The following is a 17,069-nucleotide window of genomic DNA, read 5'->3' on the forward strand; positions in this document are numbered from 1 at the left end:
ATTGCATATGAACAAGAGCAATAAAATTTCGGTTCGGTCTAAAAGCATTGTCAGAAGTGGGATTCGAACCCACGCCTCCATTCGGAGACCAGAATGCCCTGCACTGGGAAGGATATTACACCTTGAGTCTGGCGCCTTAGACCGCTCGGCCATCCTGACAACTGTATCATATAAGCATAAAGACTCTATTTAAATGATAAGAACCGGCACTAACAGGTTTTAAAATGAATTTGTAAACTAGTTTCTATAATGTTCAGTTGTGTGTAGTAAGCTACGCTATTTTTAGCAGAACCTGTTTGAAGCGGGTGATATCCAAATCTTCGCACTACTTCAAAACGGTGCATTTACTAAACAGAAAATGGCTGCGTGTTTTAAAATCTACATTCTGATTTAAAACCAAGTTGTTTTCATTAAACATTTAGAGCACCAAAATGATCTGTCAGAAGTGGGATTTGAACCCACGCCTCCATTCGGAGACCAGAAACCCCATTGGTATGGAAGGTACAACCTTGAGTCTGGCGCCTTAGACCACTCGGCCATCCTGACAACTGAAATGAAGCGACTGACATAGATATTTTAAAGAAATGAGTACGTGTAGGTATCACTATATTTAGAAAAAGTCTTTATATATAATAATATGGTTGTTTATTATATTGAATGGACAGATACATTAATGAAATAAAATATAAAGGCAAGCTACAGTATATGCATTTTGCTAATCTAGACAGCTGGGACTACGTATATGCTTGCTAGATAGCAGGAATAGGATAGCTGTCCTACTAGCTTGGTTTATGCTCAAGGCTAGTGCTATACATCTGATTAGGATTTACCAATTTACGTCCTAAATATATTATCTGCATGATTTGCTAATATAAGAGCCAGAAATTTTTGGAAAACATTAAGGTTAGCTATTGTACAGTAGCTAGCTTAGTTAGCTTGCATGCTATGTTCATGTAGCCCCACCCATCGCTACGTAACCGACCAGTCATTCTTATGAAAGACGAAAATGGGCTTGTCCGTTTCACAACACAGTGGTGTACACATCTCAGCGTAGTCCTTGTCAAAGCATGTTAGCAACTCTTACTGAATGAAAATCGAATACAACAAGATTAGCAACACCATTTATATCATACGTCAGATATGTCGTTCTACAGAAATGCCGTTTGGTTTGTCAAAGGACTTCAGGAATATACCAAGTAAGTAATTTCGTCAAATTACAGTTGCTTATCCGTAATCTGTTGCCCTCTTACTAATTCAGTTTGCTTGAATCTGTATATCACTGTCTCCAAATACTGTTCGCCGTAAACATGATGAATTTGAGTTTGCGGGTGTCTTGCCAAGTCTTGACAAGTGTGTTACAAAATAAATGTTAATTTGGCGTGACCCTATACGTCAGTACTCTTGCTTGTCCTAACGTTTTTAAACTTGTCATAAAAAAAACTATTAACCAATGTGGTCTATAACCTACATGACGGCCTGATTTGTGGATTTAATTATTGTGTTCTCCAGAAGTGGATATGAAGCTGCAGCAAAGCATTTTATCCCAGGGGATCTGGAAGTGAACCTGAGCGGAAGGTCCTTCATGATCACTGGAGCTAACAGTGGCATTGGGAAAGCGGCTGCACATGAAATAGCCAAAAGAGGTACAGTGTCATAGATAAGACTGGTCCTATTCATCTAGAACTGACTCACATCAACCACAAGCGCCATGGGTTTGTGATAGGCTACACAAAACAACGGCATGTGATATATAACCGCTGTTAGTGTGTGATTCCAATGATTAACCAAGTTATGACACTTAACGTCTGTCTCATAAAAGTTCACAGATAGTAAAACCAACGAAATACACTTGTGTGTTATATAAACTAGATGCGTTGAGGTGGAGTAGTGTTGCCGAAAGACCTAGCCCAAGTTATTTGAAATTGTACCTCGTGTAGAATAATTGAATAGCCTAAATAGGGTAAACCTCCCCCACCCTGGGTTACAGAACATACATTCACTTGTTTTGTTTTTCTGTCTGTAGGAGGGACAGTTCACCTGGTGTGTCGAAACAAGGGGAGAGCAGAGACTGCCAAAGATGAGATTGTGGAGCAGAGTAAAAACCAGGTAAGGATCACCTGTAAAGCGCTTACCTGACCACGGCTGCTAATTATACAGGGTACCAAGTCGTAAAAGGGGGTGAGATACTGAAAGGCATTGAGCTGAACTACAATTTAATGAAAGTTGGACAATTTTTAAGGGACAAAACAAAAAAAGTTATAAAAGGCGGTTTCTCACTACTCATTGTGTTCTCCTTCCAGAATGTGTTTGTTCACATCGTGGACATGTCTAACGCGAGGCAGGTGTGGGAGTTTGTGCAGAGCTTCTCTCAAAGCAACAGTGTTAATGTACTGGTAAGCGAAGAATCTCACCAATAGCATTCTGTCCACCGAATAACACTTAAAATCTCTTTGGCATTGCTTGTAAAAAAGGGCTACACAAATCAATTTGATTTGACTAAACCGAGGGTTAACTTTAATCAAAAATCGCAATTTTCTTCTCTGGTTTTCTCTTCCAGATCAACAATGCTGGCTGTATGGTGAACCAGAGAGAACTGACAGAGGAAGGGATTGAGAAAAACTTTGCCACAAATACACTCGGTATGGACTGAAAAACATTTGCATTCCAAACCTCACAACATGTCTATAATCTTGTACAGTATTAGCTTGTATAGCTATGCTATCAGCACATACATCGTCAACTCATATCCTGTATTACTAGTATCATATTTGCAACAGTTCTGTTAAAAAGAGTACACAATCCCGACATTACTAGCAACATTTAAGAGCAGTCTCATCTTGCGCATCTCTCCTCAATGCATCTCTCCTCACCTCTAGGAACATACATCCTCACCATGGCTCTGATACCAACCCTGAAACAGGCTGAAGACCCCCGAGTGGTAAGTCATGTTTCACCTAGTTCTCCAAACTCTTACTTGACATCGAGCATGGCCGCACGGTGATGCAGCAACATTTGTACCAAGGTGTCGTTGGTCTCCTTCGCTTTGTGCTCCCTGCCTTGGTCTGCTGCGTCTTACCAGAAGAAGGTCATCTGTTGGTTCATCTTGAAAGCTTGGGATTAATAGGCTTGGGTGCTGCTTACAGCGCCCCCTGGTGGCCGCTGCTGATAAACACACCAAAAGACTGCACAACGGTATCAGTCAACAAAAGGCAGACAGTCTGGCGGTCTGTTTCAGAGTGTAGTCTAGTGTTTGTATTCCGCCCCCCTCTCCCCTCCTCTCCCCTCTCCCTTCTGTGAAGCGCATTGTGTTGCTTTCTGGTATGAAATGCGCTATATCAATAAAGTTTGATTTGGTGGTTGTCTCCATTCAGGTCACAGTGTCTTCAGGAGGCATGCTGGTGCAGAAGATGACCGTGGAGGACCTGCAGTCTGAGAAGGGGACGTTTGACGGCACGATGGTCTACGCCCAGAACAAAGTAAGCACACGTCCTGGGGCCTCTCGCTAAAATGCACCTGTGGAACGTTTACGAAGTCCTACTGAGTCCATGGGTTATTTCACACACAACGTATTTCCTGTTGTAAAAAAAAGAGGAGTTCTGTTGATGTGGTTTGTTGTGTTGTTGCCACAGAGACAGCAGGTGGTTCTGACGGAGAGGTGGGCTTCCCAATACAAAGAGATCCACTTCTCATCTATGCACCCTGGCTGGGCAGACACACCAGGTAGGGCCTCTGGTCTGAGCAGGGCCAAACACACAACTGAGTCAAATACACTCCAGGGTCACATACATGCTTGGAAGGTTTACAGGTGTTGAGTTCGTATTTATTTAAACCTGCAATGGCACTTAGTCAATACCACACTTTCAGCAGTATTGTATTTGACACAGGTCTTGCTTTGTTGATTTCATCTATTCAGGAAGTGACAGGTTTAGTTTTAAGATTGTGTGTGTTCTTCCATAGCCGTCCAGTTGTCCATGCCTGATTTCCATGCCAAGATGAAGAACAAGCTGCGGACGGAGGCGATGGGGGCAGACACCGTAGTGTGGCTGTCTGTGTCACCCACGGCAGCCAAGCAGCCCAGTGGACTGTTCTTCCAGGGTTCGTTTCTCACCTCCTAAAGCAATATTTACATTTCTTTTATGGAGTTGATTTTACATCATCCGATACACTTGGTCAAGATTTTCATTTTTTCCCTTTAAATGTCCTCACATTTCTTTCCTCCTTCCACGACGGTGCAGACCGCAAGCCCGTCGCCACGCACCTTCCCCTGGCCTCCTCCAGGTCCTCCAGCGCAGATGAGGAGAAGCTACTGGAAGTCCTGGATCAGCTCGCCCTAAAGTTTAAACCCTGATCTCTCCCCATTGAGTCCTGGGGAGACACCCTCAGACCCTGGTCGTGGAGGGCCCCCCCTTGTCCGGGGGGTCCTCCCCCGGTCCAGGGGGCATCATAGGGAGGGGAGGAAGAGACGACTCCCTTCCATCTCAGTGGAGGAGTTGGAGGCTCCTTCCCAGAAAGAAGCTCACTGCGGTGTTAAACCCAAACACGTACTGTGTACTTCCAATAACAACATCCAAAGATGTATGTGGCCACACTGACACTCCTAACTACAACTGCATGTCATGATGTACACAGTTACAGGATGAAACCTGGGTTGATCATTTTTTATAATAAATTAACGGTACTTTCATATATTTGTAAATAATTGAAGTGCATTTAGTTTACCACAGTATAGGCAGATATGGGATGGTAAAAATATGATATAGGAATATCAAATGCATCTCAGTTGCAACCTGTATTTCAACCACTTTCTGTAGACATGTCATTTTAAGCATTTTTATTGAACCCTTAATAATGTAAAATCTATTGTGCTTTTGTGTACTTTTGAACGTATACAAACATTCCTACAGATTTCCTGTTGCGTTTGTGTGTTCTGTTTAGTAAACCTACATTTGCAACTAAAACACAACACAGATTAGCAAGTGACTGAATCACGATTTTTATGTGGACCATCATTGTTTATGCGTATGGAGTTCGGTTGAACAATAATGACAGTAGGATATCTACAAAACAGACACGTCCATTGATATTAAAAGGTAACTAAATAGGCGCGCCCTAAGTCACTTAAATGTTTTAAGTGGTTGCATTTCATTTATGTACACTTTCATCTAAAGCATCGAACAAATAAAGCATATCGAAAGCACAGCAGAAGTCAGGTGACGAACCCAAGACACTGCAGTAAAACAATGAACTTCGAACTCACAAAACTCATTAGACAAACTGCAATCTCCCCAAAATAAATTTGAAAAGAATGCAGTACTACTGCATCCTTTTCAAAAGTGAAAGTGTTTACAAAGGCACGGGAGTTTCCGTGCTTTCTTCAGTTACATCAGCGTTCCAAAATACGGTAGAAGCACATTTTGTTGCGCATAACTTCAAAAAACAGACGTTTTAGAAGAAGTCTACGACCACATTGAGTTGCCTGGAGGAAAAGTTATCAAACTAACGTGTGATTAATCAAGCCCACATTTGTCTTTTTGATTAGGCTTTTAAAAAAAAAATATTCTAGTGAACAAACCGCCATTACGGACCGAATCCTGTTCAAATCTATATTTAAACAATGGATTCACCAAAGTGCCTGATCGACAACGTGGATGGTGTGCTTCGACCTGTCCCAGATGCCATCGACCACCTTATGAAGATCCGTCAGCGCGTCGTCGTAGTGGCGGTGGTCGGGTTGTACCGCACCGGCAAGTCTTACCTCATGAACAAGCTGGCTGGCAGGAACGACGGTGAGTAAATCGTGGTGACCAGGTAATACAAATTTAAAGTAAAATATGAGATAATGTATTGAAGTCCTACACGGCCCCGAATATTTTATTTTCTAAGTATTGTAATTTCAGGATTTGCCCTGGGATCCACCATACAGTCCAAGACTAAGGGCATCTGGATGTGGTGTGTGCCTCATCCTAAACAAGCTGACCACACTCTGGTGCTGCTGGACACAGAGGGACTAGGGGATGTAGAGAAGGTGAGGGGGAAAATTTACAGTTTCTTCTTTCTTGTCATCCCTACATTAGACAATGGTGTTACAATGACTGAACCACTGTGCAACATAGTTGATAAAAAAAAATCCATTGACAGGCCACTATGTGGTGCTCCAATACTGAATGCATTTTTATCTCAGGGAGATTCCAAGAACGATGCCTGGATTTTCTCCCTGGCTATTCTGCTCAGCAGCACTCTGGTCTATAACAGTCGAGGGACCATAGACAACCAGGCTGTGGAGAACCTCCAGTATCCTTCCAGCTTATAAACACGATATCCCTGGTCTGCTTTGGAAACTCCCTTGGGTGGTTGGTTTGATGAAGAGGAAGGGGATTTTCGTCTGAAAGAGAATTTCTTGTGCCCAATGTGCATCTGCTCCCTGTGTCTCATGATCAAACCAAGTCAGACAAACTAAGATCCACTGCTGACATGGGGGAACTAGTACTATATTTTGGGGAACTACTACTATATTTTAAAACATCACCTATCATTAGTCCCTGTTCTTATCCTTATTCAGATGCCAGATATGTGACTGAGCTGTCAGAGAGAATCAAGGTGAAGTCCCCCAGCGATGCTTCATCCAGTGAGGAGGAGGAGGAGGAGGGAGGGGATGCCCAGTTTGTCCAGTTCTTTCCTAACTTTGTCTGGGCAGTCAGAGATTTCACTCTGGACCTCAAAATTGATGGTAAAGACGTGACTGCGGATGGGTATCTGGCGCACTCTCTGGAACTCAAGAAAGGTATTCATTACGGGTTGAGGTGATATGTCATATTGTTGTTGAGTACCTTTGCCAAGTGCTGTATATCATTTATTTTAATCATGTTAACATGCTGGTTACCCAACTTCACAGGTAAGGACAAGAAGACCATGAACTACAACCTCCCGCGAGAGTGCATCCGCAATTACTTCCCCACACGCAAGTGCTTTGTGTTCCCGATCCCTACTTCCTCTGCAAACATGTCCCGACTGGAGTCCATAGATGAGAAGGAACTCTACCAAGGCTTCAGGGAGACCACAGACACTTTCTGCAACTACATTTTTCAGATGAGCCACGTGAAAACTGTCAAAGGGGGCGTAGTAGTTACTGGTAGAAGTAAGTCAGATAAGCTAGCTACTACAGCACAACAAACAGTCAATAGAAAATTCAATGAATTGAGCTACTCTAAGACAATTAATGCAATACACGTTTCTTGATTAATTCTTACTGATTTGCCTATGGGAATCAATCAGTCTGAAATATTGGTCAATGCTTGCAGTGCTTGGCCACTTGGTCAAAATGTATGTGGAGACCATCTCCCAGGGTGGAGTTCCCTGTCTGGAGAACGTGGTGCTGGCCGTGGCCCAGATAGAGAACCAGGCAGCGGTGGAGGAGGGGCTGAAGCTGTACCAGAGCTGCATGGAGCCGCTGAAGACCCGGTTCCCAGTGGACATGGACCAGATGTCAGATCAACACCAACGCGCTGACCAGCAGGCCACCCAAGAGTTCATGAACCGTTCCTTCAAAGATGAAAATGGGGAATACTTGAAAACCCTGGGGGTAAGAGTTTGATTGGTGCACATTTGACGCTCTAGACAGATGACACCAGCATCGAGAATTAACAGCCATAGAACATAATCTGTTTTTCAAAATGTTGCTCATCTGACATTTTCCAGAATGGTATTAAAAAGCACTACGAGGAACTTCTAACCCAAAATGAAGAAGCTTCAGAGAAGAAGTGTCAGGATCTGCTGAGGGATCTCTCCGCTCCGGTCTCACAGAAGATCCAGGACGGGTTCTTTGCCAAACCAGGTGGCTACGAGCTTTACTGTGATCTCCATGACAACTTGGTGGCATTGTATCGTTCCACACCCAACAAAGGAATCCGGGTAAGAATGTGAATCCCTGTGTGGAAAATTTGAAAAAGCGATACCTTAAACTCTCCTTTGTGATATGCTTCATAGGAACTTGAGCTTATCACCGTTTATCATGGGATCTACTAAGATATCTAAATGATGGTTAAAGCAGCATGCTCATGTCTGGTTTCTGCAGGCTGAGGAGGTTCTGGAGCGGTTCCTGAAGGAGAAGAGTGTTGAGTCCAACTCCATCTTACAAGCTGACCAGAAACTTACTGACAGCGAGAAGAAGATCCATGGTAAGACCTTTGCCGCTGAGTTTGGAGCCACAACAAGAAACTTTCCAAACCAAAGTTGAATTATCAATCTGAAAGTAGCCTGCATAGGAACTGTCTTCCAATGAGATGTTCATCGGGAATGATGTGAATGATTAATGTTTCAGCGTATCATTTTATGCTGTGTTCTTTAGCTTACTTTAACTGCGATGGTCAACGTAAATGTTTTCTTTCTGGATTCCACCAGAGGAGAAGGAGAAAGCTGCTTTGCTGGAGCAGGAGAAGAAAGCTACAGAGAAGAAATATGAAGAGATGGAGCTCAAAATGGAGGACGATCGCAGGAGCCAGGAGGAGAAGATGAAGAAGATGGAGCAGAAAATGAAGGAGGAGTTTAGGCAACAGCAGGAGGAGTTCAACAGGGCTCTAGATCGCAAGCTCAAGGAGCAGAAGGATCTTCTGGAGCAGGGTCACAAGCAGAAGGCTGACTTGATGAGGATGGAAATCGAGGCCTTCAAAAGGAACAACAGGCCACCTCCCCCTGGTCCAGGCTGTGTAATTCTCTAAAAACCATTCAGAAAGTTCCATGATGTCTCAAGAGGAAGAGCAAGTACTGCATACACCAAGGCCTTACCTGAGGGGCCCGGGTTCGATTCCAGCCTGGGCAGTTTCCTGCATCTCGACCCCCGTCTCTTCCTGATTTTTCTTTCTGTCAAATAAATAAAGCTGAAAACAACACAATTTATTTCAAAAACAAAAAGATTTAATAAGACTTCTTTTAATATAACGCTTGCATCTTAACTCAATAAAGGTTTACCTATAATAGGAGTGCTAACACATTTATATCCATGACAATCCCAAGAAGATCAATAAAGTTTGATGGAATTCCAAACAGTCACAATAAATTAATCAACGTCAAAAGTTCCATTGTAAAGTTGCTATGAATGTACCAAACACAACAGAAATGTACACTTCCCAGATAGTTCTACTACATACACACTTCTTAGCTACCAGCTAATTTATTGTAACGGATCACGGGGATTTGGGGTTTGTGTTGTTGGTCGGTTGGGAACAAATCTACTGTCCAGGCAGAATCACAGTTGAGCTATGTTTAGTTTCCAAAGTGTGACAGAACAGTCATTTTCCCAGGACTCATGGCAAGAGAGAACACAATTACACAGTTAATTAAAAAAAAGACACTTCATTGTAAGGGAACTAAAATTGAGGTGGATGGACCAAAAAAGAAGATAGTTAGAGTGGCGGAAGTTGTGGACTAATATCCGTCGAATTAACCACCACTTGACATAAGCATAAATTACAGATCTTACCTTTACCAGTCGATATCACCCCTTTTCCAGTCCTCTCTCTCTCCCCACCAGAAACCTCTGCCATTATATGGGTCTCAGCTAATTACAAAACTTGATTCAGGTGTGTATAATTAGTCCTCTCCCCATGTGTACTGTTTTGTTGGAAGACTGCAGCTCAGTAGTCGGCTTTGCCTTCACCTGCCGGGCACATAGCGTCCTTTCAAGGTGACCTGGGACCCTATCTCACAATATGTATATATATATATATATATATATATATATATATATATCCCTTGAGTTCATCCTACACACAGTTCCTGAGTCAACCCTCAGCATTCAAAACATCTGAACAATAAAAATGATTGAAAACGTTTGCATTCTCGTTAGGCTTCATTGTATTTTTATTCAGTTACTGTTTTCTGAAAGTATTTCTATCTCGTCTCCACATTTTGTGTGACTCTTGATTACATTTTTTGTTTTGCGTCAACAAATCTACCCAGAATAAGACAGAGAAAACAAGTTTTTAGCAATGTTCTGCATTTATATATATAAAAATATATATACCATAATAAGTATACAGTATATAGGGGTTAAGTAGTAAGGGGTCCATGCTAAATTAACTCATGCAAGCTGAACGTACAAGCGGTGAGCTTGTTCCACTGCCTAATATGAGTACTACAACTGAAATATAATACAAACAGCTTATCCTTAAAAGCAAAGTCAATCAATCCCCAGTTATTTTTGTTGAACTTTTGCTTCAAAGCACATCATTAGAAAAATCTTGCTGCCCATTTTGTAACCGCTCCACCTATTTTTGGAAGAAATCCTGGTAGAACCATCATGGCAGCATCTCCAACGAAGTTCAAAGCCTTGTTCATAAAGGATGGACTATCCTTCTCCTCTTGGTCCTTCTGAGTTTTTAGATCTTGTATCTCACTTTGCAGTTGCCGTGCTTTTTCATCAAAGCCCTGCTTGATGAGGTCATTTTGCTCCTGTAAAAGTAAAAAAAAAAAAAGTTGTTCTGGAAAGCAGGATGATGGAGGATGTAGTTGTGATAAGTAGTAACAGAATGAGGATTTCATCATTTTGTGCTGACCAAAGTACGTCTATACGCATTATTTTTGTATGTGTGAGTTTGACACTCATACATTCTGCTTGGCCTGCAGAGATTTATTAGAGGAAAGAAAGTTAGTTTTGTTCCTCCTGTGTACACAGACTGTGTGTACATCTGGGCGTGTCTCACCTTCAGCTTGGCGTCCATAACTCTCTGGTACTCTGCAGCTGCGTTTCTCCTGTCGGCCTCCATCTTCTCCATCAGCTGGTTGACGTGCTGCTCGTGAGTTCTGTTCTGGTCCTCCTGCAGCCTCTTCTGAAACCTGACCTGCTCCTCCGCTGCACACCGCTCTCGTTCAGCCTGCTCCCTCCTGGCCTCTTCCGCTACACAGAGAGAGAAAAAACACAGCAGGTTACATGAAATACACTTCCTGAAATATTGCGGTGCTATAGTGATAGTATACTCGTGTCACCTTTTGTCCTCTGCTCAGCTTCAGAGAGAGACTTGTCTGCTGCCAGGATAGTCTGTCCAAGGCTGGCCAGCCCATCCAGGTACACCTTGAGAACCTCCTCTGCCTGGGACACACGCAAAGAGAGAAATAGATATGAGAGATGATAACTTAACTACACACAAGGAAAAACCTGGTAATACTGATTTAAACTCTCATCTGAACTTATTTGAAAGCTCCACATACCTTCACTCCTTTGCCCTCTGTCCTCCTGTATATCTTGGTCATCATTTGGAGGTCAGTGCAGTACTTGTTGTATCCACCAGGGACAGTGTAGTCAGAGCTCCCCTTCTCCTCCAGAGGGCCGAAGACATGCTTGATGATGCTTTCACACTTCCTCTTGGACTCCTGGCAGTTCTCCTCACGGATCTGCCGGTACTCTGCCTCAAGCACTTCCTGAAAAGACAACAGCAAAAAGAGGAGGTTAAAGGACATTTGAAAAAATACTGGTTTAGTTTTCCTGACATTAAGGGACATACTAAAATCCCTTCAGGAGGAAAATACCTTCAGGAGGAAAACTCAGGAGATTTTGTTTTTATTCTGAGTCCTGAGTACAAGTTAGGACACATTTAAATCTGCAATTTCTGCACTCTCAAAATATATGTCAGACATATGACACTCTTAAAATTAAATGTTGAACTATTATTATTATTAACAAACTAAACAGCTTGAAAGTTGAAAAGGCATTAAAAGAATTCTGGAAAGACACACCATGAGCATGGTCTGGTATTTCTGGTCCTCGTCCTTAAAGGTACTTTTCATGAAGATGGCCACAGCCTCCTTCTCTATCTGGGCGTGGATATCAGACAGCTCCTCCAGGGTCTCGGTGGGGAACGCCACAAATGATGCCATGTTCTGCTGGTAGAACACCCTGGCACGCTCAACAGCATTGGAGTTCTCAATCTTTGACAGCGCCTGTACGGCGTTGTCCAGGCAGGGGATCTGCCCGCTGCGGATGGCAGCAACGTACGTCTCTGCCAGGTTACCCAACACTGCGGTAGAGACACAGGTTGTAAAAAATATATGGTTGTCATATAATTAATAAGGTTGCAACATGAAAAATTATATTGGATAGAAGTTAGGTTTTCGGTAATACTCACATCTGCCAGTTACCAACACACCACCTTTCAAGGTCTTGGTTTTGGCGTTGGTGAAGATGTGGCTACAGAAGTTATTGGACTGCTGGACAAATTTGGGCTCCAAGTCATCATCGGTCAGATCATCCATGCGTCTCATCTTCTCTCCGTCAGCCGGACGATCAAACACAAAACACCAGCGAGGAGAGAAAAAGTTCCGGAGGCATTCGCGTGGGAGGTTGTATGCCTGAATACTCTTACTGTGACCTTTGGAAAACCGTTGCAACTTAATTTTAGAATAATGCGACCAATGTTTCAATATTGGACAACATTTGTGATCAAGACATTTACATTTAGCAGACGCTCTTATCCAGAGCGACTTACAGTACAGGGATATTCCCCCTGAAGCAAGTAGGGTGAAGTGCCTTGCCCAAGGACTCAACATAATTTGGCACGGCTGGGAATCCAGCTGGCAACCTTCAGATTACTAGCCCGACTCCCTCACCGCTCAGCCATCTGACACTTATGTACTGAAGTGTGTCTGTTGAGAAGCTAAAGCTCCCCTTTTCACAAAACCATTGAGTCCTTGAAGTTTCTCTCACCTGATCTCAGCTTGAGGGCATTTTCCAGGTACTGATCTGCTGTGACGGCTTTCCCATTGAGCTCCAACACCAGGGTGAAGTCACGAACTGTCCACACGAAGGAGGGAAAGAATCGCATGTATTCTGCGGATTCATCTTCATCTTCATTCCCAGACTTCACCTTGATGTGCTCCGTCAGTTCAGTCACGTAGCTGCAGGGGGCGGTGTTGAGGACAAAATGAAACTGAAACATTCTCTTATGAGGGATGGGTGGGTATGCATGCATTTGTGGGTCGTTGTACCTGCCATCTTGAGGCATGGGGTGGTAAAAAACCTTTAAGATAAGTGATATCTTATCTAGAATCAATTATCTAGAATCATAAAACAATACACGTGTGTTAACTGTGCTAAACCTCAGTGTGTGTTAACTGTGCTAAACTACATGTGCTCCTCTGTAGACATGCAGGATACTGGAGTTTCTCCAAGGCGTTGTTGTCGATGGTGCCCATGCTGTTGTACACCATAGTGCTGCTGAGGAGGACAGCAAGGGAGAAGATCCAGTTGTCGTTCTTCTCATCGCCCTGGAAACAAAACAAAACAACAAAACATGAAATGGGACACCACAAGCACATGCCCGTCTATGGTAACGTTCAGGGACGGTGATTCTTCCGATTCTGAACAGGAGTCTGAAGAAGAGCGGGTTGGGAAGTTCAGTAGGATAGTAAAAGACAGTTGGGAAAGCAACAGAATCTGAATAATGAGCTTTATGGACAAAGTATGTGGACACAGATGAGGAATCTGGCACTGGTTTATCACATTGCTCTCTATGTACTTACATCAGTTAGAAAACACAGGGGAAAGTAGACAAGCCAATAAAGGTAAAAAATAACAGATACTATCAAAATGAATGCCCTCAAACTTCTTCACTGTCACAGTGCCTGTTTGTTCTGTTCATCTGATCAACCTGGTTTTCTATGCTGCATTAGATTATGTTTATATCTTTACTAACACTAAAATGCTATCTAAAATGTCTATTGGTTTCTTTATGCTGGACAAATCAAGCTAAATCGAGCAAAGTTAGCTAAATCAACCTAAATCAAGTGCTCCCAAAATATTTGAAAGTATTTGCTTCACCCAGATCCAACATAAATTTACATCCATTTCCTGTGTGTGAACTTTGACCCCTCACCTTCTCTACGTCCCCTAGTCCCTCTGTGTCCAGCAGCACCAGAGTGTGGTCAGCTTGTTTAGGATGAGGCATACACCACATCCAGATGCCCTTAGTCTTGGACTGTATGGTGGCTCCCAGGGCAAATCCTTGAGGACATCAGATATTTACATTTAGTCATTTAGCAGACGCTCTTATCCAGAGCGACTTACAGTAAGTACAGGGACATTCTCCCCGAGGCAAGTAGGGTGAAGTGCCTTGCCCAAGGACACAACGTCAGTTGGCATGACCGCGAACTGGCAACCTTCGGATTACTAGCCCGACTCCCTCACCGCTCAGCCACCTGACTCCCGTCAGTATAGGAAAAGAGCGTTTGAAAAAGGTTCAACTTAAATTGTAGTGTGTCGTATTTCAGCCCTACATTATTGGTATGAAAAAACATAATTCAAAATTAATGCCACGTAAAACTCTTTGTTTGGTTATTTATGTGTTTTCTAACAGATAAACATAACAATGTTACCATGTGCTTTACTGGCTGGGACTATTATAAGCTAGTTTGTTCAGAATGAAACTGAAAGTACACATCTTGTTCTATTTGAGGAAGCACAGACTCCTTCCTTGGTAACAGGACAATCTGTACTGAGTTTGCTGCACCGGACAGTCATAGGCTGGAACTAAAACAACAATATGACAATTACCAGGACCATTGCTGTGACTGGCTACAGTGTGGTCTCGCTATCTTAGGCCATCTCAAGACTAAACAAGCAAATGGGTTTGTCCATACTGCACTGAATATAATGAAACATTTATACTATACCAAAAGTGAGATTCCCACGGTGACAAGATCGGGCTCGTACATCTACATGACTGTAATGAGATCCATTTTATTTACCATAAAGAATAACAGACCACTGCGGGATCAGCAGTAGCGAGAATAGCATTGGGTTCTGCTGCATCAAGAGGATCCTAGAACCTACATGCGATTTCTATTGGTTCATCCTCCTCCTATACTGTGGATTTGTGGATCCCCCTTGTGGGGTGTGTTGTGAAACAAATCCAAAGTGTCGTCAGGACAATGCTACAGTCATCTATTCTAGGAACAGATGCTAAACGTGCCCACCTTTGTTCTTCCCGGCTAGCTTGTTCATGAGGTAGGACTTGCCAGTGCGGTACAAGCCCACCACCGCCACCACCACCACATGCTGGTCTATCTGCTTCAGGATGTCCTGTGCAGCAGGCACCACATGCAGTTTCCCCTCTCGGTCACTCTCCACCAGGCACACCGGCTCCTTCATGCTGACTGTTCCAGACATCACAGCTCTGCTGAGAGAGACACAACGAGGACAAGAACTCAGAAAGTTTCCGTTTGAAATTGCAGGCCGGCAACCAACCGATCTGTGAGGTACTGCAATTAAGGAAACTTCCAAGGGTTAAGTTCTTTCCGCAATTAAAGATGACCCATATTCATCTCCAGCTGTAATACCAGGTTATAGACCACGACCACGCCCGACATTACATTTACATTACATTTAGTCATTTAGCAGACGCTCTTATCCAGAGCGACTTACAGTAAGTACAGGGACATTCTCCCCGAGGCAAGTAGGGTGAAGTGCCTTGCCCAAGGACACAAGGTCATTTTTGCACGGCCGGGAATCGAACTGGCAACCTTCTGATTACTAGCCCGCTTCCCTAACCGCTCAGCCACCGACACATTCATACTGCTGTTCATCTGTTTAGTTTTTTTTATTATTGCAAAAATGTTAACAACGAAAGATGACCCATATTCAAAGATGACACTTATTTTTTTCCCCCAATGATTATTGCACCAAAAAAAGTATCGCAGCTAATGGGCGCTTAGCAGCTAGTGTGTCCCAGGCCTTATCAGCAAGGCCCTCAACTGATACTCTCTCACTTATCATGCACAGCCCAACTGCACTGTTAAACTGCACTCTCAAATTGTTAGTTTTATTTTATATTGTATAGTTCCGTATTTTGTTGTACATTTCTATACACATTTAAATTTGTATATTGATATTAACTATAAGCACGCACACTCACTTTAAGATTTTATGACTCAATATGTTTATTATATGTTAATTGTATGCACCTGCCCACCACAGCAAATTCCCCCTCAAACCCCCCCCCCCCGCCCCCCCTGAAATGGTGACATAAAATGGAACCCTGATTATAATATGGCTCGCGTACCCAGCAGGCTATACAATACATGATTCGGATCTATTGTCGAACAAAAACGAGCCACATTTATATTGTTTGTGTAATTTTGTAATTGTGCCGTTAGGGATAGGCGTTAACTTTAACGAGCCATGCGGTTCTGTAATGTGAGGCGCAGAGTTACTCGGACAACAGAAATAACCTATATGCTCTTCTTTAGAGGATTCGCGGATCTTTTCTGATTCTTGATGTTCTGCTTGATCTAGGTCTATATAAACAATGTTTAGGTCGCTTTGAATTGAAGTGTATGCTAAATGAATAAAATACAAAAAATGTAAATAGAAAAGTGAGCAACATTATTAACGCCCGGAATAGGCCCATAACTTACCTAAACTGGGAATCTAGATCCAAATATTACGAGGCTGGCGACCAGGAGGCTCTGTACTGTAGTCAAACTTCTGCTAAATGCTCTCTTGATGGAGCTATAGTCACTTATAGGCTAGTCATCGAAACTGAAACTAAGTGTCTACATATGACGAATAGCTTTGTCTCTTTTTGTGCACAATTTTTCTGGAGAGAATCCAATATTATATATATATATATATCTTCCAAAACTGCTAGCTATCAATATGAAAATAAACGTTTTTACAGCAAGCTAGCTAGTATGCTGCTAGCTAACGTAGCTTAGCTCAAATAAAAGCTTTCAGAACTGGAAACACTGGATTTTATTCGCAGACATTCTGGGATCTGCATGTCAATCTGAAACTGAAAGCAATAGCCTAGCTGATTACTTAAAAAAACTGTTGTAAACTGAGAAAATGTAATCGCTGTTAATTTGTGGATTTATGACAGGGTGTGGTGGGCTACACCCTGCACCATCGCATAAAATGACAAACCATTACAAGGAAACGATGTGTCAGTAAAACAGTTTCAGATTTTCTAGGTTTTTAATATATCATAGCTCAGATCAGATGAAGTCCCAGATACGTTTGTCGAACTGTCACTCAAGTTAAAGCGAACTTCTTTATGAATATCATCAGAGAATGTCCTTAAACA

General features: G+C 42.7%; 3 protein-coding genes and 2 non-coding genes across 6 annotated transcripts; 2 read left to right on the plus strand and 3 right to left on the minus strand.

The window, feature by feature from the left end:
- Nucleotides 1–48: 48 nt before the first annotated feature.
- Nucleotides 49–159, minus strand: trnal-caa (transfer RNA leucine (anticodon CAA)). Its single transcript has 2 exons — nt 122–159; nt 49–94 (listed from the first exon to the last, which is right to left on the minus strand). It is a non-coding gene; the product is annotated as a tRNA-Leu (tRNA).
- Nucleotides 160–437: 278 nt separating this feature from the next.
- Nucleotides 438–546, minus strand: trnal-caa (transfer RNA leucine (anticodon CAA)). The gene is made up of 2 exons: nt 509–546; nt 438–483 (listed from the first exon to the last, which is right to left on the minus strand). It is a non-coding gene; the product is annotated as a tRNA-Leu (tRNA).
- A 476-nt stretch (nt 547–1,022) lies between these two features.
- dhrs12 (dehydrogenase/reductase (SDR family) member 12) lies at nt 1,023–4,893 on the plus strand. The gene is made up of 10 exons (XM_062456483.1): nt 1,023–1,196; nt 1,510–1,643; nt 2,024–2,106; nt 2,301–2,393; nt 2,558–2,639; nt 2,877–2,938; nt 3,372–3,476; nt 3,630–3,720; nt 3,958–4,095; nt 4,236–4,893. The coding sequence occupies exons 1-10, from the start codon at nt 1,141–1,143 to the stop codon at nt 4,346–4,348; spliced, it is 957 nt and encodes a 318-aa protein (XP_062312467.1). The 5' UTR covers nt 1,023–1,140; the 3' UTR covers nt 4,349–4,893.
- A 433-nt stretch (nt 4,894–5,326) lies between these two features.
- LOC134017122 (guanylate-binding protein 1-like) lies at nt 5,327–9,036 on the plus strand. The gene is made up of 9 exons (XM_062456468.1): nt 5,327–5,786; nt 5,898–6,025; nt 6,182–6,291; nt 6,567–6,781; nt 6,893–7,135; nt 7,299–7,579; nt 7,696–7,908; nt 8,072–8,174; nt 8,398–9,036. Exons 1-9 carry the CDS (start codon nt 5,615–5,617, stop codon nt 8,712–8,714), a joined length of 1,782 nt encoding a protein of 593 aa, XP_062312452.1. The 5' UTR covers nt 5,327–5,614; the 3' UTR covers nt 8,715–9,036.
- A 776-nt stretch (nt 9,037–9,812) lies between these two features.
- LOC134017121 (guanylate-binding protein 1-like) lies at nt 9,813–16,502 on the minus strand. 2 transcript variants are annotated; one of them, XM_062456466.1, is made up of 11 exons: nt 16,402–16,502; nt 14,962–15,164; nt 13,863–13,990; nt 13,145–13,254; nt 12,695–12,885; nt 12,117–12,359; nt 11,728–12,008; nt 11,203–11,412; nt 10,981–11,083; nt 10,698–10,891; nt 9,813–10,446 (listed from the first exon to the last, which is right to left on the minus strand). In XM_062456466.1, exons 2-11 carry the CDS (start codon nt 15,152–15,154, stop codon nt 10,225–10,227), a joined length of 1,875 nt encoding a protein of 624 aa, XP_062312450.1. In that variant the 5' UTR covers nt 15,155–15,164; nt 16,402–16,502; the 3' UTR covers nt 9,813–10,224. The 2 variants fall into 2 exon arrangements, with proteins under 2 accessions (XP_062312450.1, XP_062312451.1); XM_062456467.1 differs by having other exon boundaries at nt 14,962–15,161; nt 16,402–16,477.
- Between the last annotated feature and the right edge of the window lie 567 nt (nt 16,503–17,069).

Source organism: Osmerus eperlanus, chromosome 3, assembly GCF_963692335.1.
Source record: "Osmerus eperlanus chromosome 3, fOsmEpe2.1, whole genome shotgun sequence".
Taxonomy (NCBI): domain Eukaryota; kingdom Metazoa; phylum Chordata; class Actinopteri; order Osmeriformes; family Osmeridae; genus Osmerus; species Osmerus eperlanus.